Consider the following 24,538-nt stretch of genomic DNA (forward strand, 5'->3'; position numbering starts at 1 on the left):
GCTTGAGTAAACATGGCCATAGCTAGTCCACTAAGCTGCTGTGCTTTCAACATGGATGATTCCTGGTGTTCTTTGCTGACAGTGTCCTCCCGGCCCACTGCCCACAGAAAATGTGGCTCAGACTCCTCCAATCCCATGGCTTTTTCTACACTGTTCAGCATCCAACTTCAGAAATTTTAGCATGTACTCGCTGTCCTCTGTGATTTGGTCTCATGTTCATTTGTTCATTTGTCTTCAATATCATTTCCCTCTGCTCTCCAGAAGTCAGTATGTTAGCTATCATGTCATAATCTTCTATGAAGATATATTCCATACATCAGTTAAAATGATCCCATAGTCTTTGGAAGGGGTAAATGTGAGGAACTTTATAAATGAAAGTGCTGGAGCTTGTGTGGCAGGCGAAATCTGTGCTCTTTTTGGACAAATTAGCCTGTTATTAGGCTGTGACTTTCACAAGCTTGTTATCTTACTTTGCTCTCATGAGGCTGTGATTTTTGCCTCAGTTGAGCCCTCAAGCATGTAATTACAGGGACTACGGCTATGTCAGTGGGAGCAACGACTGGAAGAATTAATGTATTCAACCAAACAAGCTGCATATGTAATATAGGCAACTTGTTTATTTACTCTAGACCAGGTAACGTTAGAAACCTTTCATGCATTTTATAAGAAGCAGCTTGTAAAACATCAAGAGTTTAGTGCAGCAATGCTCGAGCCTGACCACAAAATGTTTTTCTGTGGTCTTATACTTGTCTTAAGTTTGTTAACTTTGATTTCTCAGGTCTGACAACAACTACACTTAAAAAGATGGCTTTTATTTATCTTTTTTTATGCTAAACCCTCAGCTGTGTGCAATGACTTAAAACTTATAAAAAATATAATTTTAATGTCTGTTTAATCAATTTCATTTTTTTTACCTGGTTAACTTGTGTTACTGATCTCACTGAACCTGAACGAAAAAGATCATCCATAGCTGAAATGCCCTTGAGCAAGGCACCTAACACCCAAACTGCTCCCTAGGTGAAGAGGTGGTTGGCAGCCAACTGCTCTGGCTGTGTGTGTGTGTGTGTGTTCACTGGCCCTAGTGTATTTAAAAAATAACTCACTAGTGTGTGTTTGAGTGTTCAGTACCACGAATGGGTTCAATAGAGAGAAACAGATTCCCTAAGGGGATGAATAAAGTGACTCTTCTTCTTCTTAATTAGCAACAATTCAATGTAACATTTTAAATTCAAAGCTTCAGCTTTCCTTTAATACTTACTTAAAATTTAGGGACTGTTCTTTGCTTATTTTTGTTTAATCTCACCAATATTAATATTAATATTAAAAAAATCCTGTTGCTCCTTTCCCCTCCAAAAATCTATTAATAAACTATTTTAGTGTTTCTATTTAACAAAGAGTTGCCTGAAAAGAAGGAAGCATTGACATATTGCTAGTTATCCATCATTTCATATGATTTTTTTGTTTGTATGTTTATGTTTTTCAGGATGGTGGACAGTGTTGGTTATTTTTTTTAATCCTAATGACCGAAGATATAGAAAGAAGAAAATCACTGTATCTTATTTAAAGAAGGAAGTGATGATGAACCAAAGTGGGGAACCATCTAGTGGACGTCTTTCTCACTCTCTCCCAATGCCTACTTCATTTTGTCCAACCTGTGAACCATAAAGGTCACACACACACACACACACACACACACACACACACACACACACACACAAACAAACACACAGATAAAGGCCTGATTTGCTCATGCTGGTTTGTCTGGACTGGTTTACTTCTCACCATGAAGAGGCCCAAGCAGCAGTCCCAACCCTTTAGCTTCCTCAGCTTTTTCAGCCGCAAGCCAAAATCGGACCCCAAAACTGAGAAACCCACCGCCCCGAGCCGAGATGAGGTAGCCATTACGCTAACACCCAATGAGCAGGAGCATGCAGAGCAAGTAAGTAGCATGATCTAAGAAAGCTGAGAAATAATGTTTTTTGGTTTACATCATATAAGATTTTGGAACAAGCAAACAATGGAACTGAGCTTCATTTTACTTCAGTCACCTTATATTCATTTTCTGAAGAAATATTTGTGTTAGTGGTGTGAATTCCAATCTGAGTGCCCTTGAATGCCCATTCAGAGATTATATCATGGTGTATTAAAGAAAATACCATTTGTTTTTTTATACAGTTTTGGAAATCAGGACAGAACACAGAAATCTGCAGTCCCATAATGCTAATACATTTTACAAGGCCGAACATGGACACAGACCAACTTCAAACCCCTTTTCCAGAAATTTAGCTAATTCAGAGTACAACACATATGCCTTCAATCTTACCATAGTTTAGAAAGTTTTTAATTAGTTTATATTTCTGCGCACACATACCTGCTTTTTAGGCAAATGTTTGCCTAAGTGTCAGCCAACATATTTTAATTTTGCTTAATGTAACCTGTGCAGTGTTGGGCAGCATCCAAACCAAAATTAAACAAAAATTACAATTAAAAATAAAAAAGACAAAGAAAGGAGACATTATCAGTAACACTTAGAAAACTTAAAATATATGTATATGTATCCTCTTACACAGAGGATCAATTCTAACTGGTACTGGTAGAGATCCATTGTGTCTTCACCCTACTTAGGGTTGAATATTGTTTGGATCTAGTGACCAGCCACCAGCGCTATTGAATTGCCAATCAACATTGACTTGATGCCCAGCTCCACAGATCTGCATGATTTATAGTTGGGATCTTTAGATGTTTGCACATCAAGGCATCTGTAAGCCTCAAAGTGCTACACTTAGCCATGACTCCAGACATATGAATCTTCACAGAATTGTATACATTAGTTAAATTTAAAACGTATATATTAAATTTAAAATTAAAAAATAAAATTTTATAAATGTTATTTTTGAGTATGGTTCGGTGCTTGGAAAGCTATTGGAAAGCATTCTCTATGACACCAGGCAGACAATAAACCCTAAATGAGTGTACATGAATATTTTCTTAGTGTTGATCCTTATGCAAATGAATTCATAGGCAATTCAGAAAAAAGTGTATTCTTGCCAGAACATTAGCTTTTATTAAATTTCACTGCCTCTGTATATGTATCTTAGTTGCATGAGATTGTGCATTTCAGAAATAGATTTTGGGGATATTTTCAGCTTTTTAACATTAAGTTCATGCAAGCTCTAAAAATGTCACTAAAGGGTTGTTTTTTGCCCTAGTGCATAGTGTACAATACTAATGAAAAGGATATAATAATCAACAGACTGCAAAGGTCTGTAAAGACATACCATATTTATCACTGTTGCTAGGTAAGACATCTTCTTCTGCCCTCCCTCTCCTCACTCTGATATTTTATTTAATTAGTATTATTGTGAATGTCTTCTAGCTGTTGCCAGGAAACTGTTTTAGCCCTACATTTTACCCCCCATGCACATGAATGCACATTCACACATTCAGTGGCTCTGGCAGTAGACAGGTGATCAATGAGTTTGGTTAAATTGTGATATGACAAAAACACTTTATGGCCAGAAATGTATGGACACTTGTTTAACAAACTGTATTACTGTATTAACAGCAGTGCATTGCTGCCCCCAGTCAACCTCTTTGCTGTAGTGATAGTTTCAGCTCTTCTGTGAGGCCTTTAAACTCTTTAAACCCTAAAATTACTTTAAAGCCTAGGACATTAGTGAGGTCTGGTACTAATGTTTGATCATCAGTTCTGGATCACACTCTAACTCATTTTAGGTATTGGATGGAGCACCATCACCTCAGACACTGCAGTTCTGCTGCTCCATAGCCCAGTGAAGGGTGCTGTATACCCCTCTTGCTGATGATTGCCATTCAGCATGGTGGCCTTAAGCTCACATGCAGCTGCAGTAGAGCATCCCTATTTATTTTAGGCTTTTTTAAAATGACTATACAAGCCTTCATTACACCATTGAATTGCTTTTCCAACAAAGTTCGTCTTAAAGTTCGTCTTAATTCCCTAATTATTTGGCATGTCTAAAAAAAACTGCTGTCTGCTCCAGCCACACTGCCTGGTTCCCCATGCATGTTATGCTGACATAAAATATAAGAAATTCATCAAGGCGACTCAGTACAGTACAGGTCACCTGTTAATGGACATGACAAAATGCATGACCATGGCTTTGTAGCCATAGCGTCCAGTACTTAAGTGTCCAGTGGAAAAACACCTAGGCTGAAAGAAATTGAATTCATCTTAGTTTTGATGTCACAACCACAACCACATTGCCACGTTAATACAGCTTGCAGTAATTTACCTTGACTGTTCACAATGCACTGACAGTGATGTTATTGCAGACAGTTTTTAGTTTTACAGAAGATGTGAGAGAAAAATCATTAAATGTGTTTCTGTTCTTGACTGAAGCAAATGAATCATCATAACCTTCCAAAAAACCTGAACAGCCTAAAGAAGTAGCAGATGTTTATTTATTTCCAATATCCCTGAGGATTTCAGTCTGAACTGAACAGTTGGTTCTGTACTTTTCAGCCCAGTCTGTCTCAGTCTTAAAGGCACAGTAGCTTAAAAAACATGTTTCATAAGAGAGTTCAGAAAATGGTCAGGAAATATTAGTTACAAATTGATGTATGTAAAATAAACTGACATATTATATTGTTGTTTTGATCAGTATATTTTCTGACCAGAATGTGGACATCATCAGTGCTAAACAAACACTGCCCAACTGCATGTTACATTATAAAGAGAACATAATTAGTTCTGTTTCATTGACTTTTACTGCAGGTTAGTGCTCAAAATGCACCTCTAGTGCATTGGGTCTGTCTCTAATATTTGTGAAACAGAAGGCTGAAGGATTTGGGGACAATATCTAATGGCAATTTTTTTTCTCACAAATGAAATGCTTATTTCCAAAAATTCTCTAGGTCTGTACATTTCTCAAAATGACCAGCCAATCCATTTTTCCAGGCTTGGAACTTGAACACAGTTTATGATCTCTGTGTTATTAGATACCACTTTTACAAATTTTTAAAAACAATATTAAATAATGTATGATAGAAAAATGCAGCTCTGCATTTTGAAAATTCTTAGTTTGACATAGAAAAATTAAATCTTTCAAATCGAGTGTCTTGATTATTATTAAACTGCCTTACCCTGTTGTCAATTTTTAGTAATAATAATACGTCATTATTGCCAGCATAATGTAGCAAGCAATGTATGTTAAAATGATTATTTATTACTTTAACATATTATCTATTATGTGCAACTCAGATGAGGTGAAGAAACATATTGCCTTGTAATCCCTAATTGAACCAGTGTCAGTGCCATACAGCAGGTCCCCACATGGGGATGGCCATGTGTAAAATAGGCTTAGTACAGAATATCTCATACATCCAGCTGTCATCTAAGTCTCATTATCATGGCTGTTTTGTAACGTGAGTCATTGGAGAAAATGATTAATTGCACCTTAATGCTTGTTTCTGTGTAGGATCTGAGCCTCAGTAAGAGAGAGGTGGGTGATGAGAATGGTGATGGAGGTTTGGCGAAGGGTGACGCAGCTGGGATTGAGCAGCAGGCTGCAGAGTGTGGCAGCAGTGGGTCCACTGGGGTCCTGTCCCTTTCCTCGTCCAGCCAGGAGCAGCTGTTGGAGCACCTGGTGGAGTGTCCACTGTGTCTTTTAAGCCAGCCTCGCGGTCACTTCCCACGCCTGTCATCTTGCTCACACCGTGCCTGCGCAGATTGCCTGCGCCAGTACCTACGCATCGAGATCTCTGAGAGCCGCGTTGGCATTGCCTGCCCACAGTGCCCAGAAGCCCTGGCCCCGCCAGATGTCCGAGCCATCCTGGATGATGGAGCCTTGCTGGAACGCTTTGAAGAGTTCCAGCTGCGCCGTTTTCTTGCCGCTGACCCTGACACACGCTGGTGTCCTGCTCCTGACTGCAGGTTAATGCAATGACATGGCTAGTGACTCACAAATAACCATGGCAGCACGCTTAAATCTTATTACTAAACAGTTCCACACACCTGCGTTCAGCTTAGCAAATGTGGACACCTGCTCACCCTACATAAAATGAAGGGTATTAAAGGGGAATTTAACCTCTTTGTTTCATCAACAGCCTGCATTCTTCTGGGAAGGACTTACACCTGATTTTTGGGCATTTCTCTAAGGGCTCGATGGCATTCAGCCACACAAATCATTATTGAGGTCAGGTACAGATACTGGATGATTAAGCTCACAAGTACCACTTCAGCTCATTCCAAAGGTATTGGATGGTGCTTCATTACTTCAGACCAGAGCTCCAGTGCTCCACAGTCCAATCCTGAGGTGCTTTATGCCACTCTGGCTGATAATAGGCACTGAGCATGGTGACAATACGCTCATGTCAGTGGTTCCAGAGTATCATATTTCATTTCCTACTTTTCTACTGAGAGTTTTCAAGCTGTGAATATACAAAAGGGTCCAGAAAGGTGCACATTAATGTAGCATGATTCAGTTATTAAAGGGGGTGTTTTCAGACCTCAGGAAATAAAGTGTATCTCTTTGGATTGTTTTAGTCAAGTTCTCTACTCAAAATATGATATCATTTTAAGGGATACAATGAATTCTGTGTGTTACATTAGTTCATTATTTTGTTCCAAAACTTTCTAAGTCATTTTAAAACCATCTACTATTCTGCTCATTAAGAAAATCTTAAAATTCCTTGCTTCTCACTAAATATTTGATTTGTGAAATTACACAGGAAAAGTGTATGAAACACACTGGTTTTGTATTATTTAGTAAGAGCATTGTAGCATAATAAAGATGAAATGAAATGAGGAAGGGTTAGCCACTGTAAGTCTCTGTGGCTGCAGTATCACAGTGGGTCTATGTGATAGAGAGTGTTTCTCATTGTTGCATTATGCATAGCTCTAGAGGCCAGTGTTAGGTTTCCTCACAGCAGCAGACGCAGTTTAATGCTGGGAAGCTGTGGCTGACCGGCGAGATGATTGTTTTCTCCTGTCAACAATGCAGGATTAGGTGTCTCCTGCACTTGCTCTCTTCTGCTTACCCTCTTCATTAAAGAGGATCAGTGCTGAATTGCGCATCGGAGAAAAAGCATTGTTTTGAGTTTAGATTCTCATTACATTGCTAATGCTATTGATGCCCCTAAAATAAAACTTCTTGGCTAGAAGATGAGATTTGGACTCTGGACTCTGGACTTCAAAATGTTTCACTTACTGTATAAAAATATGTACTTCATTTTCATTCATATTTACATGGGAATATATAGAAATATTTGTACATGTGCTTTTTCTAAAAGAAAAATGTATATAGAGAAGAGTATCTATTGATTTAAAAGCAAAGCACCTCAAAGAACTGGCTTATAACTTAATCACATTTGACATAAACAAGGGGCACATTTCAATGCTTCTCATTAGGGACACCATGTGTTCTTGTGGGGTGGCACGGTGGGGTGTGACCCTGTCACATAGCAGCCAGGGTCTTGTGGATGAGGGTTCAATCCCAGACTCTGGTTACTGTCTTTGAGGAGTTGAGTTTCCTCTGGGTGCTCTGGTTTCCTCCCACAATCCAAAAACATAGATAGAGAGATTGGCTAATTAAAAGTGTCCATAGGTGTGGGTGGATGCGTTAGTGACTGGGTGACTGCATGATGCCCTTTAATGGTGTTTCAGGGTGTGTTCCTGCCTTGCACCCAGTGATTCACTCCAGACCCACCGTGACCCTGAACAAGATGAAGCACTTATAGGTCTATAATACTTTTAGGCAACAATAAAGAAATCAAATTTTTTCAGAGATTCCAATACATACTTCATAAGTATGTTTTTCCTTGCAATGTCTTGTACAGTACATTATATCTATATAAATCTCTAGCTTACCTGTGTTATTATTATTATTATTATTAAGTGATTGAAGTAACTGTGGGCTTGATATGGAATGCTCAAATCTAATAGTGGTATTTTTTGTGTAGTTACGCAGTAATAGCCTATGGCTGTGCCGAGTGTCCTAAGCTGAGCTGTGGTCGAGAGGGCTGTGATACCGAGTTCTGCTACCACTGCCGTCAGCTGTGGCATCCTGACCAGACGTGTGACCAGGCCAGGAGACAGCGTGCCCGCCACACCTCAGGGGCCAACGACTCCTCCACACTCTATGTCTTCAGTGAGGAGCCGGGTGGAGGTAGGGCTGATAGTAATCAAGTTACATCTATCCACAGTCTCATACACTGGCTATGAGTACAGTGATTTCCCTTCTAGAAAAAAAGGAAAATAAAACAGTATTGACCAGCATATTTCACCACCAGCAAGCAGTATGTTATCTTATGGATGCTGTTATATGTGTATATGTGTATACAGTCTGCGTGACTGTGCTTAATAATCAAATAACCAGCTCCAGCCCAGTCTGTGATGTTGAATTCATGCTGAGTCTCATCTTTGTTAGTTGTCAGACTGTGTTACCGCTTGTAACTCCAGTGTTAACAATTAAAAAGATAAAACAAAAACAACTAACATTAACAGCAGCAGTCGACACCCTTTGTTTTGATGATGTCAGAAAAAATGAACATGAAAATATAGATAACAGAGAAAATAGAGATGCAATGTTTTCTGTGGACTGCGTGAAAGCTTGACTGTTTTCTTGCACTTGTTGTATTAACTGCAGCTACTGTTTGTTTTGCAGATGCAGAGGAAATTAAAGCATGTCCTCGCTGTGGTGCCTATATCATGAAGACGAATGATGGCAGCTGCAACAGGATGAACTGCACAGTGTGTGCATGTCAGTTCTGCTGGTTATGTATGCAGGAGATCACAGATGTGCACTACCTCAGGTACCAAAATACACAGACACAAACACACACTGCCATATAGTGTCCTTGTCATATGTCTTGTTTTCCAAGCCATGTGTATTTTTTGTTGTTCTAGGTTTTTAATGTTCTCTTGGCCACACCCTTTCACCTGTGAGCTTCCCTAGTCATAGGTGTTCTCAGTTGTCATATGTTTATACAAGCCTTGCTCTTTAGTCTCTGTTCATTCTCTGGGCCATTGTTGTAATTGTTTTAGATTAGTCCTGTGGTGTTCCTTGTGAAGCCTGTCTTTGTATTACCTGTTTATTTGTGTTTACATTTGCATATATTAAACGTGTTTCAAACTCATAGGGCACTCATATTTTCACAATCATTGGGCGCAAGGCAAGAATACACCCTGGAGGGGGCGCCAGTCCTTTACAGGGCAACACACACTCTCACACATTCACTCACACATTCACACATACGGACACTTTTGAATCGCCAATCCACCTACCAATGTGTGTTTTTGGACTGTGGGTGGAAACCGGAGCACCCAGAGGAAACCCACACCGACACGGGGAGAACACACCAACTCCTCACAGACAGTCACCCAGAGCAGGACTCGAACCCACAACCTCCAGGTCTCTGGAGCTGTGTGACTGCAACACTACCTGCTGTGCCACCATGCCTCTGTGACACACAAGGCTAAATTTATGTCCAGTGAGGATTTGATTGTATTCAGCAACCAGAACATTGTTGAAGACAGGAGCTGAATGTGAAAGGTTCCAGAGCATCCTGTTCTACTAGCAGTGTTTTTCCATAGAGAGTGTACAAATGACGTCTGTCACATTAAACCCCTTTGTCAGCAGTGGGTGTACATTAGGACCTAAATTTACTGAATAAGATTCTCCACAAAACATGTGGTGAAGACCAAGCCATTAATGTTTAAATGCAGATCATAAGGCAGAAATAGCTGCTGTTTTGTCTCAGCGTTAAAGGATTAATACTGATTGGGCTTTGCTGCTGGACACTCACTGCGCTGAAGTTGAGGCCATCATTGATTTTTCCACGCTTGGGCACCAGCCAGTGCAGACTTTCATCAATTAATCAACGAAATCTCTTCATATTTCCATGCCCATGCAAACCAACTCTTCTATGATTTGCTTGAAAGCAAATTACCTTAAGGACACATTCTTAGGAGCTGATTGGGGGATTATAAGTCACAGTTTGAAATTATAGATTATATTTGTATTACTCAGGAAGATTTATGTGAAAGCGATACAAGTGTGTTTTTGGCTCAGTCCTGAATTGAGTCAGCATTTTTTGAGTGTGGTGTTTTTTTTTTTACTTGCTATGATGACTTGGCAAAGAAAGATGATCATAGTGTGTGTGTGTGTCTGTGTGTGTGTCTGTGTCTGTGCGCATGCACTAAAACCACATATATATGCTTCTGGTCATTTTCAGCTCTCATGCTGACGTATGGCCTCTGCTGTCCTTGTCTGGACATTTTGATGCTAACAGCAACAAATGTAATCTCTCCTCCCCTCTCTCCTTCTTCTGCTTTTCCAAACATTTTGATGCTGTCTTCCCTCCCTAATTGTTCTCTGACAAAGATCACTGACCTGAACATTCACCATTATGTTGTGATCCTATGATGTTTTGTTTCCAGTAGTGATCTCAGTGATCTGACTGTCTGAAAAGAATAAACATAGCAGACATAAACTACAAAGCCCATAACTCAGAAAGGCATGGGAATTAGACTAATTGAGGATGAGATCATAGAATATTGATTTAGTGTGTGTGTATGTGTGTGTGTGTGTGTATGTGTGTGTGTAAAAGGTTATAAAATAAACTGATTGGCTAAACCATACACCCCCCACCTCCCCCCACACCACCATCACTTCAGCCGTTCCCCAGCAGGCACACTGCCCTGAACTCTAACTGTAGATTGATTAAACTAATGATGATATTTGCTCAGTTGGGTTATTGCTGCAGGGCTTATTTCAAAGTAAGCAAGTTGTGAAATTCAGTTAAATAATCATCATTTTCCTGCTGAATATAAACATTCATTCATTCACTGAAGTAAAACAGCAACAATTACTAAACACTTAAATTCATTTAAATGAACTTAGACTCTTCAGTCCATCAACTGGATAAAGAGTCTTTCATAAAATCAGATCACGGCAGGTAGTGTCGCAGTCACACAGCTCCAGAGACCTGGAGGTTGTGGGTTTCGATTCCTGCTCCAGGTGACTGTCTGTGAGGAGTTGCTGTGTTCTCCCCGTGTCCGCGTGGGTTTTCTCCGGGTGCTCCGGTTTCCTCCCACAGTCCAAAACACACGTTGGTAGGTGGATTGATGACTCAAAAGTGTCCATAGGTGTGAATGTGTGAGTGTGTGTGTGTTGCCCTGTGAAGGACAGGCGCCCCCTCCAAGGTGTATTCCTGCCTTGCGCCCAATGATTACAGGTATATATATATGGAGATTCTTATCCAATTTATGCAGCTTTTGCCTAATTTATGAAGCTTTTTGAGATTCAAACATTTTAAAATGAGTGACATGCTTTAAAATACATGAGCACTAACTAACAAATGAACATTTTGATTATACTTTTAAAGACAAGGCTTTAAACTATAAAGATTACATTGGCATCTGCAGTATCAGAATTAAGTATTTGTAGCCAACAGCTCACACAGATTAATTCTTGTGATTGCAAAAGCAGAAGTGGGAGTGCCAACTCAAACTATTAACAATTTAATAACTTAATTAAGTTATTAATTTTATATATATATATATATATATATATATATATATATATATATATATATATATATATATATATATATATAAAATATAGTATTATTAAAAAGTAAAGCAGCACATGGCTGATTTTTGGGGTAATGAATAAATGGGTAAATGTCACAGTGCAACATTACGGTCCAGTTCGGAGATCCATTTTCAGTTTTATAGGACACTGTTCATCCAAATCTCTAAAATTCAACAAACATAGAAGTGAGTTTTAAAGTATTTTTATTTGTTTACCTAAAAACTGCAATTCGACACACATTACCTGAAATAAGCCTTTATATTCAACACAGGTTGATGTGATTTGCCATGAAAGACTTGACAAAAACCATTAGGGCAGCCTTGGTCTAATGGTTAGAGGACCAGGCTTGGCACTGGAGGGTTGCCGGTTTGATTGGAGGGTTGGCAGGAACATCCATGGCTGAAGTGCCCTTGAGTAAGGCACTGAACCCCCAAATGCTCCCCGGGCACTGGGTGTGTGTCCACAGCCTCTAGTGCAACATCGTGTATGTTCACTGCCACAGATGGGTTAAATGCGGAAGACACATTTCGTTGTACAATGACAAATAATTGCACATTATTGTTATTATTATTATGTTATTATGTAGGTGTCATGTAGCTTTCTGAATGAAGCAGAGACCTGCAGGAAAGGGTATTGTTTTCCTACTGCTAATTGTATTATGAATATCCATATAGAGATCTGTATCTTTACAATGACTTCGATATCTTTTATTGTATGTATGTTCTGTGGATAATGACACTTGTGTGTCCAGAATTAAGATTACAATAACATTTCTATTCTTCTAACCTTTTCTTCCTCTGTGTTACTGTAGTCCCTCAGGCTGTACTTTCTGGGGAAAGAAGCCGTGGTCTCAGACAAGGAAGGTCCTTTGGCAGGTGGGCATGCTGCTGGGGGCCCCAGTGGTCATCTCACTCATTGCAGGCATCGCTATACCTGTCATTATAGTGGGCATTCCAATTTACATGGGCCGCAAGGTAAACAAACGTCTTCTACATTACTTTATTACTCTTTACATCACTCTCACTGGCCTTATGTGGTGAAATAGATTAAGACATATTTAATGGCTGTGGTAAATCATTCAAGACAAGGTTGTGTCGAGGGTTAGCCACATTTGCCATATTAAGAAGGCTTAATGTGCTGCTAAATACATCAATGTAAATTTATGCAGATGGTTCAGCCCTTGTATCCTTCACCTTTTTGCATGGTTTCCTTTGAAGGGAAGAGTTCCCAAAGTAAATCAGTACAGTAATGTTATATACTTTTAGTTTCTTCTTTCTACTCTGGACAAAAGACCCTAGAGAAGCTCTTAAATCCAAGACTATAAAATTTTCACTTTTTATATTGGCTAAGGCATGTTCAGAGCAACAGTAAAATATTTGATATACACAAGCATCTAACAACAAAAATCATTTCGCAAGATATTCTAGGACAAGTATAGTATAGACAATATAACCAACAATCTGGAAACTAAATACTGAGACAGCTTCTGTCTGTTGTGTCTTACATTTATCAAGTGATTTTTGGAACAAAAAAAAGTGCTGCTCCTGAAATAGCCTTCAATATTTATGTTGCTTGGCAAACATTTATAACACACACCACTAACCTATGAGATATTTTATTCTAATTTTCGAAAAGATGTTAGCTTTCAGTGGCTTATGTTTTTTTTGAAACCAGATTTTTCTCAATATTCTTGATTACTCTCATCCTCAGGTCCACAGTCGCTGTAAGAAAAACAATATCTCAGGAAGTAAACATTATTTGACAGTGGCCAGTGGGGTCATGACATCAGTGTTTGTCTCTCCAGTCATAGCAGCCACTACTGTGGGTAAGACATTAGTCCTTCCATTTGATTATTTATTCAGTACGTAAGGCATTTACATTCATACTGACATTTCTTTTTATATTTACCCCAGTAGGTTAGTATTGTTCCTTCCTTCCTTTTTTTGTTGCTCTGTTTTGTGACAATGATATAGACACTATTAAAAGTGTTTATCTTCTGGAAAGTAGTGGACAGTGCCCTTGGACAGGAGCCTTAATGTAGGTGGCTTATGGCAGGCAGAAGTTGCTGAGTAAGTGCTCTGTGCAATGGTGTCCATCCAAAGAAATACCTCACTTGATGACTCACACGACAACGCTTTGCCCTCTGCAAGGACCTTCATGTAGGAGCAATAAACATTTATATAAAATCTAGTAATGTTACATATGTATGTGCAAACACATGCTAAGAGTATATAATATATTAGAACACAATGGATTATTTGCTGATAAATACTCCAACATAAAAAACCTAAATTTTGACAGTATGTGAAATGCTAATAAAAACAGAAATTCACTGTGATTAGTACATCCTGTTTGATCTGCAGTACAAAAACAACACAGTTTGTTTTATAATTTTATTCATTTGTTCCTTTACAAATTTGACAGCAGACATTCTATTATACAAACCTTCAGATGTCCAAACATATGGGTCCTTTGTTGTCATGTTTTTGTTTCAAAAACACATTTTTTTTGTGAGAAACAGGTCTAGACTAGGCAGGGTAAATCAGACATGTCTAGCACCTGCACTTTTGGATTTCACAGCCAAGCTGTTGTAACATTTCATTTTGTAATGAGCTTGAACATAAAAAAATGATGTTTACCAGACAGTAAATATTGATATTCAGAGTGGATTTCTATTTTATTTAAATTTTATAAAATTGAAACCGCAAAAAAGTGAAAAAAATGAATGGAATATCAATCCATTCATGAAATTAAAGACAGGTTTCTTGACAAAGAAGACAAAAATAGACAAAAATTGCAAAGATTTTATCTAGACAAAAATTGCAAAGATTTTAATTCAATTCAATGGTGATATACAGCACTAAAACACACTAACATTCCATGTCAATTATCTAATCAGCCATTTGAAAGCACATCAATCTGGTGGTCATCTACATACATAGGGCGAGAGTATGAGCAGTTAGTATATAAGTAGCAAAGTCATATGAAACATGGGGTTGCTTCAAAAAACTTAATTATAACTTACCAGCCACAAAAATGTTTTAATTGTCAGCCGTTATTTTTTTACTGACAGAGAAATTCTATATTGTTCTCTCACACAAATGCATATTGTCACTGTTGGAACAAAACCTAGTATCTCCAAAATCTTTTCAGGAGAATGAAAAAACCCTCTAAATTCAATATGCAGTATGTTACCAATATACTTTTTTTTCTGTAACACTTCATATGTATAGTCTGCTTTTAGACACAGTCAACCAACCATCTACAGTTAACAACCTGTCAAATTGCAGTCATGAGCCAGCTTTTCAGTTGATTCTCAGCAACATGTGAATAATCTTGGGGTATCACTTAACTTGAATAGTCCACTTTAAAGTTTTAGGTAAATATGCTCAAGACTATTGCCTTGGCCATTTGATCTTTAAGTTAATTTGTATAGTACAGTCACTTAACTGAAATATGTAGATTTTCAGTAAAGAGATATGCACAGAATGGTAATATGCAAGAAATGAACAGGTGTGAGATTATGTACCACATATGACTAGAAACAGTATGTATGTACAGTTTGTTGCTACTTATTTGAATGACTACTAGTTGATATATAGATATATTCAGATGCTGTTCAGAATCAATAGATAAGTTGGTTCACGACTGTCCACATGACTGGTTTGTTGACTAATAGAGTGTCTACAAGTGGACTATCTGTAATCCTATTGGTCCATTTCCTATCTGGCTTCACACAGTGCAAACAACAGCTAGTGTTTGCCATTGTGTCAAGAATAAATTCAATTAAATATGAGATAAATGGGTTTGAAGATTGTGTATTCAGGCGCCACTTTGTGTTGACATTCTGATAGCATAATGTTCACACCTGCTTATGTCTGCTTTCATGCACTCAGATAGAGATTAGGATCTGTGTAGTCTCTCACATACAACTCAGCCACAGGCACACACACAAATACACACACACACACACACACACACACATACATGCATAGAATCCTGCCCCCCACCCCACACACTCCCACCACCCACTCTGATGAGTCATGTGTCCTGAGTGTTAGCTGCAGTAAGAGCTTCGCTGGCCAGATTACAGCGGCTGGCTGCCACTGAAGTGTCAGAGCGATCTCCATAGCACGGTGTGAATTTACATTCACAATCTCTACTGCTCTCCCCAATACGCCCCCTACTAGTCCCCCACCCAGCTCTCTCGCTGGCTCTTTTTGCCTGTGAATGGCCCCGTCTGTTCCCAAGCCCTGACCTGGGCTCAGGAGAGCCACAGAGGAGCCCTGTCCCCCGAGCTCAGCCTCAACAATCACACTCTGTTCTGCCTCACTCCCTCCACAAACAAGGACCTTTGTCTCTAGAGCTGTGTGATCCCTGTGCCCTGTCTCTACAGGCCAGCATCATGTCTCTGTGTTTATTCCATTAAGTGGAATTATTGTTCCAATTTCTTTCTGGTCACACTGTGGAATGTAATGCTGTTGGCTGTTAGTCATGAAAGCAGCATAAAATTACATCAGGAAAAAAGACCCCAGAAAATGTATAATTATATTTATTTATACAGAATATTACATAGCAGTCTCAATAACTAAATATAATGCCCAGCTGCTCGGTAGGAAGCTGGAGTGTAGTAAATGTGGGGACGAAGAAACATAGAAAGTTAATACACTCGCAAAGGGGGCTTTAATAAATGTAAACTTAAAAAGCACATACTAAACCCAAACATAAAAATACAAACCTAGGAAACAACTACTCAATTCAGCTGAACATCAAAGTGACAACAAAAACCATATCAATGCAATAATTGAAGCACTGTATAGTCATGCTTAAGGATACAAGAACATGAAACACCTGGAACATAATTAGAGGACATGTCAGTTAGATGTGATAAGGGTGTAGCAACAGAGACGCAAGAGCATGGCATAAATGAGCACACTAAGAACAAAAACAAGTAGACAAAGCATGTAGAAGAGTAAATAAAAACATAGAACAAAGGGCAAGAAAGAAAAAGAAAATACCAGAGAAAACAAAGTAAGTAATGTAACACAAGAAGGAAACATGCTGTACCCAACCCTTAATTACTTCCTCCATTATTTGCAAGACGCTTGCTTTTACTTTTTCAGGAAATTATTTTTCCCACACCCCCAAAGTTCAATCCTAGAAGCTGGCTGAATTTCCTTCTTGTGACAGTCCATGTCATATCCATATCAGACAGGGTTGTGTTTGCCAAATGCATCTTAGAACAAAGACAATTCTTAAGTAGTTGAGTGAGTATCACACTGACAACTGTCTCTTCCTGTTAAGATGACCATAAAATAAAATGTTTTTAGGGGGCCAAGCTGTGCATCTGTTGGCTAACATAAAATAACTGGGCTGTTATGGGTTTCCTCTATGTGCGTGGGTCTGTACAATGAGGCTATATTAGCAGAAATTAAAAAAGCTGTGTAGACTGCTTTAAATATTTTGAAGGAAGCGTGATTGGGAGAAAATTGGGTAAAAATAAAAAGTGAAGTGGCTTTGGTACTTTATTCCATTAACACATTAATGTAACACATTCATTCAACACAGCTTTTGGTAATGAGAATACCTCATCCATGTTCAACCTTTAGTTGTGTAGATGTTTTGATATTAAATCAATGAAATATAGAAAATCAGAGTCAGGCAAACAAAAAAATGCCATCAAGGCTGCATATTTGCCAGAATTTCAAGGGTTTTTTATGCTTTAGGTACCAATAAGAATATAAAGATTCAATTCTGAAAATTATGATATATACCTGAAAATAACTGGAAACCCAATAACCGATAATCATTAATATTTTTATGTCAGAAAGTAATGTTGGTCTCACCTTTGGGAATTGATGTCTCATATGGAGGTTGGATATCATTCTCCCTCTAAACTGCACAAAACTATGAATATCTGTCTCTGCAGCTGTTGGAGTGCCTCTGATGTTGACATATGTTTATGGCGTGGTTCCCATGTCGCTGTGTCGGAATGGCTGGTGCAGACCTCAGACTGAACCTCCTGAAACACGCAAGATTCAACTAGAAGACCTGGCCACTTGTGAGTTCTCAAACACTAAATTGACATCTATAATCAGAATGCCATTTTTTGGATGGGACCTTTTTAGATACAGAAAAAAAATATGGCAAATATGAACACTCCTCCTGCAGAGCATGGAGTCACCTATCAAAATGTAAGAATGTCATTGTAAAGTTAGGAGATGTAAAAATATTATCTTATTTAGGTTTTAGTTCGACCTTCTGATCTGATAAAGTTTCAACTTCTCTTGAAGATCTTTTGTTTTCTCATGTAGTCAGTGACCACTGGACTGGAGAGCCCAAGCCAGCTCTGAACGATACTGCTGTCCAAGAAGTGAGTGTTAATGTGGAGGAAGTGGCAGCGTTCCCCAGCACTAGCGCCGTCCAGTCCCAGCCTGAGGGATCCTCTGATTCTCCTGATGATGGACAGACGGACAGCGCTGAGCAAGATGACCAGTCTGATGACGCTGATGCAGTTGAAGAGGGCGCCTTTGGCAGTACACAGACTTTTGCCTTGAGGTTAGTCCTGAATCATTAGACCCCATTAGAGTGTGTTGAGCAAGCTGAATAACTTAATTTCAAAGCAGTGTCCAGTTTTTAAAATAACCCTTACCTCTTCTGCACTTTTAGAAATCAGAGGTGGTACCTCTGAAGGTGTGTGCTATTCTATTCTATATTCTACATACACAAACTAGTGTGGATTTAGCAAGAATCACGCACATACACAGAGGTCAAACAAGGGGGGGATATGAAGCTTTATTTACACATGACAAAAAAGAAACTAAAATATTAAGTAAAAAAAAAAGACAAGTTAAAATAAGCTAAGCTAAGCTAAAATAACTCTCCAGCTGGAATTGTTCTTCCCTTTTTGCTGGACAGCCTTAGGCAATGTCAGAAACCATGCCAAATTCACTATATGCACTATTTTGTGCTTTTGCCATTTTGTATTAGTGTTCAAAAACATAGCGCACAATTTCTGTGCATTCAAACTATTACAATGCATCGCAGTAAGTAGTGGATAGGGGATACCTGTAATACATTGTGTGTAATTCAGCCTTTGCAGCTATGTAGCATTTAGAACACAGAATAACCTACAGCTGTCCTGTGAGGGATGTTTCAAATGCAATATATTTATTAGGCCCTTTGTGAAACAACACGCGCAACACTTTTCAAATGTGTGAAGTTAGACTCAGTGGTTATAGTGGCATGTTGTTTACAGTGTTTATCCGACAGAATCTGCCATCGACAGTAAGCAAAACCGCACGAGTTTCTGTCCAAAAGCATTGGCTTCCCTTGTGAATTCAGTTCCCTATAACTGTGCATTATATAGTGAGTAATGTAGGGAATAATGAGTAGTGGGCTATTTCGAACAAAGGGTCCTGGCTCCTCTAAATCAGTACCTGTCTCAATACAGGGTGACTCAACCTCCAACTGCTTTATTAGCAAGCTCATACCTAAATAAGTTCTTTCTATGAAAAGTCAATGTCATTTTCTTTTCAGGGTAATAATGTGCTGGTATGCTGTTGTGTTTGGCTATAGGGAGGGGACTAACATCGAGGTGCGTGTAGAAATAGAGGCCCAGCCAAGGAGGGGGAGGCAGCCAAGCCTCAGCAGTGTCCTGTCCAGCAGAAGCCTGTCAGCAGAGTCCCTCCATCAACCCCACCAACTTCTCTGTGCCTCACAACAGCCCCTCACTGAGACGGACAACGTCTGAGCCCACGCTGGATACTCCCGCTTCCACCACCCACTGCACCGCACACCAGCTGCTTCTAGCCTCTGCCTCTAATGCAGAGTCAGCGACATGGAGACCCACATAGAGAGAGAGAGAGAGCAAGAGAACGAGAAAGCGCAAGAGAGAAAGAGTTCAGAATAATGAAAGAGGGTATGGAGACAGAAGTCCAGGGCAGCTGCCAAAAATAAATAAAATTAAAAATAAAGCCAAGAAGAGGATTACTTACTACAATACGAACTGAAATGACAGCGAGCATGTTTGTCAACTACTCTAATGGGTGTTAGCTCTTTCTTTTCTTTTTTATTAATTTGCAGTGAAGAGATTGCCTACCTGGATGGTGATTATTTTTTTCCCATCCACCTTCTAGCTGCAGTACATACCCTTGTACATAGCGGCTATATGATTTCATCTCACTCAACTAACAATACATGGAGGAAATGGCTGTATGTTTTCTTCTGCGGGGGTATGTGGCCTGGTTTGATTTGCAAAAAAACACTGCCACGGTGTGGAATCCAATGCTTCCTTGGCTGGACACAATAGTGCTACAGGCTACTCAGCAACAGGGTATCTAGGGCTTACCCTTGTGGTGTTTATTCAACTTGAATTATGCAAGTCTTTACATAACACCAGGCCCTGTCCCGTTTCAAGTGAGTTGCAGTGGAAATAATGGGACTTCGATCTAGATTTAACCCTCACTCAGACTTTGGATTCTCTACTGATGTTATTCTAGTAATCTCTTAAGACAAAGAGCCCTCTGTGTAGCATTTAGCTAATTAGACCTGTCATTTATAGCAGCGCAATTAAAAAAATTGGCCAAATGTTTATTATACATAAATGTATTCTCCCCAGTATGAGAGACTATGAACTGCTTATGAATGTTGATTTCAACTTTTTATCATGTTTTTAGTGGGCCACCGCTACTTTAATAACTGACTGAAATATCGAGCCAGGCTCAGTTTAGATAATAGATCTTGTTTTCATGACAAGGTCAGTATATTGTTGTATGCAACAATGTGGGCATCCATTATCCCTTATTTTCAATTTTCCTCTACACCTTTCTTTGCTTATTTTATTGCATACATTTTGCTAATTTCTGAGTTCAACGGACTGAGGCAAAAAATATATTGTAATGCGATAAGTGTCAATGAGGTAATTGGAAGACACAACCGTTAATGCTGTGCCATAATGTGTGCCAACACCCAAAAAACCCTCGAAAAGGCATGCAAATATAGAGGCTTCCCCAAGTACCAATTAGCCCCGGCCCACCGAACAGTATTTCAATCTCAGCAAATACAAATTTTGCTCTAAATTAGATTCACACCCTTTAGGTGGGTAAGATAGCCCCCTCTTCCCCGTCACTCAGCACAATTCTAGCTAACACAGAATTGGGAAGATAGTACTCCACCTCTAGTTGTGTGGAGCTGTCCAGTGATGTTAAAAAATTGGGAAAATTGTGTAAAATGTACATGTGCACAAGAATGTGCAGAGAATTACCATATATTAGACTATTCCCTGTACAAGATCTTTTACAGCCCCTGCGAACCCATTTTGAAATTTTGTGTTTTTGTATAATCCTAAACATGGGTGTTATGTGAAACGTACGGCAAAGTTTAAAAAAAAAACACAAAAGAGAAATATGATAAATCTCTCCTTAAAAATTACCAGTACTGCTCTCCCCTCGATGTAGAAAGGGCAGTCCTAAAAGTGGGTAATGCTTACCCTATTACCCTGACTAATCACAAGGTTACCATAGCCCTGCCTCTTCTCTGAGTACGGCTTAGGAGCCATTAGTAAACGAGCTAGCGATAGGTACGCAGCTATGGGGAGGGAATGAAAGACATAGCAAACAGGACACAAAACAATACAGAACGAGCCTGAATGGATTAAGTCTGAGTGCAGCAGAGATAGCAGCTACACTCAGTCGGCGTGTTTAATGGCGTATCAGCGGAGATATCAGCTGCACTTGGCCGGTGCGCAGAGCAGAGTAACAGTGGGGAAGGCAGAAACACTCGGTCGGCAGTACAGCGGAGTAGCAGCGGTAGAAAGCATCAATTTGGAGACACTCTAGAAAGTGTCCAGTTTGTACAATAAAGTTAACATATATATAATAATATAAATAATTACAGGAAACCTCACCACGGACACATAAAATACGTTCGTAGGTTCGTACATGAACGGCTGTATAATGATAATTCTACCCGCCTGTGCCATTTTATTGTGTAATGTTATCTTGTGTAAAATGACTGTTCACGGTAGAAACCCCGCAACTGCTCTTTCCCGAGGCCGTGTGTTGTCATGGTAAAGTAAACAGCATTTGTTCTCCAGTGATAGGGAGCTGTGAGTCACGCACCTCATTAATGTATTGGACCACGCCCACACCGTTCTCAGAGGAGTCTGAGGAGCGCATTTTGGTCATTTTTTGAAGAGAGATTGATCACATTTATTTTTGTGTTTTTCATTTAAACTTTGCTGAACCTTTCACATAACACCCAAGTTCAGAAATATTCATTCATTCATTCGTTCATTCATTCATTCATTCATTCATTCATTCATTGCCTACTGGGCGCAAGGCAGGAACACACTCTGGAGGGGGCACCAGTCCTTCAAAGTGCTACACACACACACACCCTCACACCTAGGGCCAATTATTTTGAGTGTCCAATCCACCTACTAACGTGTGTTTTTGGACTGTGGGAGGAAATCTGAGCACTCAGAGGATACCCACATGGACACATGGAGAACATTAGACTTGCACAAAAAAACCCCACAAAATTTCAAAATGGGTTCCCAGGGGCTTTAACTTATTTTTATTAAGGAATACAATTTGTTGACCAAGGTTGCACTACATGTTGCATACAACTACATTAATCTTTTGCCTGGCTGTTCTTATGTACATGAGGAATCATCACTTGTTTTTATTAAAGTCAGTTGCTGAAGAGGAAGCAGAGTGTATGGGCTGCAGTACAGATGGATTCATCTATTGTGGAACTAAGCAGAGACAGTCTCTCAGATCATAACTACAGCATACAGAGGCATGACAACTCTTTACAAAAACACCCAGGTCTGCTCTTTGTGAGTCAGCACTAAAGGAAAACCTCACTTCGGCATGTTAGCTGAGGCCTCTTTTCTGGAAAAGGCCAGTGGATAAGAAGGAATACCCCGCAGATGTGGGTGGGTCTACCCACTAATCCAAAGTTACACAAACAAGTGCAATGTAGGCTTGGAAAATGAAATGGTATATAAATAAACATTTGAAGTGAAAGATGAGCCTTGTTTTTGGACAATATTCATTAATTCGTTCACAGTCTTTAACCGTTTATCCAGTTCAGGGTCGCAGTGGGTCCGGAGTCCACCCAGAATCACTGGGTGCAAGGTGGGAACACACCCTGGAGGGGGAGCTAGTCCTAAGACTACACATGTTGAAAAATATACTACAAAAACATCTTAATGTAATCTACTTGTCCAAAAATTCACCAGCGAATAATCCAACATATTCATGCACAATGAGTTGCTGCAGGAATCTTTTAAATTTTTCCCCATCTTTAGTGCATAATATCATCCAAACTCTGTGGGAATCCAGAGAAATTTCTGTACATGAAAGATGGCAAATTACATTAAAGAAGGCCCAGTGCAGCTGTGCAAATTAAGAATGGCAAAATAGTTTTTTTGTGTGTATCTATACCTCAAATGATTAGTAAGTATATTTAAACGTAAATGTGAAATAACACAGTACTGCAATCCTGGACTGGATGAGCAGTTAGACAATGAATGGATAATTTAATCATGTAAAACAGCAGTAAATTTGCCCCTGTCCCAACATATTTGCTATATGTTGCAAGCAATACATTTGAAGTTTATATATATTTATATGTATTCTGTCTAATATTCTGGTGTTCTGTCTAATATTCTGTCTTACTGGTGCATAAGTGAACTTGTTCTCATTACCATGCTGCTTGTTAGAGATGAGATGCTGTAGTAAATACATAGCACACAAAGAGGGCGCTACAGGACAGACTAAACTGTAGAAGGCAGCACTGCAAGGAGACTGGCAATAACACGTCATTCTACTGGACAACTATAAATACATGGGAACTGCACCCGCAGTCCTTATTCTCAAATATTCTCTCAGATATAATTCTCTGATACAGCACTTCTACAAGTTCAGGGCAGTGATTAGGAACATCCTTTTTACTCTTTTTTTTAGCAAGGCTTTGCAGTACATGCTGGAACACTGCCACGAGAATTTGCTTGTGATTAGTAGCGATACTGAGGTTAGATGTTTAGTTCTGCATTACGGACAACTCTTCTCAGATCTATTGAATGGATCTCTGTCACTTTGCCACTGTTGCATGCAGTCCAAATAAAGAAACTCATTTGCAATGTTTTATAATGGGAGAACAATGTAGGACACTAGTCCATAAGAGAATATATATATATATACACCAATCATATCAACTTCTGGGGCAGAGCTTTCAAGCTGAAGAATTGTGGCGGAGAGGTAAGTGGAGATAGGTGAGGTTATTCACATTTGTAAAAAGAAGTTGATCCTGAAGCAAGAAGCCGTAGAGTTACATTTTAAGACGCTTTAATGTAGAGATTTAAGGCATTGGGGGATTCTTTCTTTCTAATACCTCCTACATATATAATTTTGATGAACATAGATGAGTTGTGAGGGGTTTAATTAATGACGAGAGGGGTACTTTAAAGTGGGCACAGATGTTCTGCTAGGCACATGAGCCTATAAAGTCACCAGGTTTCAGGACTATTCACCTCCAAAACATGAACATGATCTCCCTTAGGAATATGTGGCTTTAAAGAGAACATCTACAATTGCAGGGACACTGTTCTCTGGTTTGATTATGTTCAGAAGCTACATGTCCTTTAAGGTGACATGGCTGAAGTTTAACTTGTCTGTAAGCTTTTATTCGAATTTTATTTGAATTACTACAGAAACTCATTTGTTAATTGTTTAGTTTTGTAGCACTTTTGGTGTGTACTTACTTTCATACAGATAGTACTAATTTAGAGTCAGTTCTATCTACAGCAAAATAAGTCAGTGTTACCCTGGAGAGCTAGCAAATGACGAGGAAACATCCTCAAATTTGTAATAATATCTGTGAATATCGCCTTTAAATTCTCACAGCATTGTTCCAACATCTAGAATAAAGGCTTATGGTTCAGCAACAGGGAGGGA

At 39.1% G+C, this 24,538-nt stretch overlaps 1 protein-coding gene across 2 annotated transcripts in view; it reads left to right on the forward strand.

The window, feature by feature from the left end:
* si:ch211-278j3.3 (E3 ubiquitin-protein ligase RNF19A) overlaps positions 1–22,562 on the forward strand; it is a 29,677-nt gene extending 7,115 nt beyond the window's left edge. Inside the window, exons 2-10 of one of the 2 annotated variants that reach the window (XM_066677082.1) lie at positions 1,484–1,939; positions 5,457–5,911; positions 7,939–8,144; positions 8,643–8,790; positions 12,385–12,547; positions 13,284–13,398; positions 17,503–17,634; positions 17,867–18,131; positions 19,152–22,562. In XM_066677082.1, coding sequence (XP_066533179.1) covers positions 1,784–1,939; positions 5,457–5,911; positions 7,939–8,144; positions 8,643–8,790; positions 12,385–12,547; positions 13,284–13,398; positions 17,503–17,634; positions 17,867–18,131; positions 19,152–19,326 — 1,815 coding nt within the window. In that variant the 5' untranslated portion in view covers positions 1,484–1,783 and the 3' untranslated portion in view covers positions 19,327–22,562. The remainder of the gene's footprint in view (positions 1–1,483; positions 1,940–5,456; positions 5,912–7,938; positions 8,145–8,642; positions 8,791–12,384; positions 12,548–13,283; positions 13,399–17,502; positions 17,635–17,866; positions 18,132–19,151) is intronic. The other variant, XM_066677083.1, reaches the window with a different exon arrangement.
* Positions 22,563–24,538: the final 1,976 nt, after the last annotated feature.

This window comes from Hoplias malabaricus, chromosome 7, assembly GCF_029633855.1.
Source record: "Hoplias malabaricus isolate fHopMal1 chromosome 7, fHopMal1.hap1, whole genome shotgun sequence".
NCBI classification, from domain to species: Eukaryota; Metazoa; Chordata; class Actinopteri; order Characiformes; family Erythrinidae; genus Hoplias; species Hoplias malabaricus.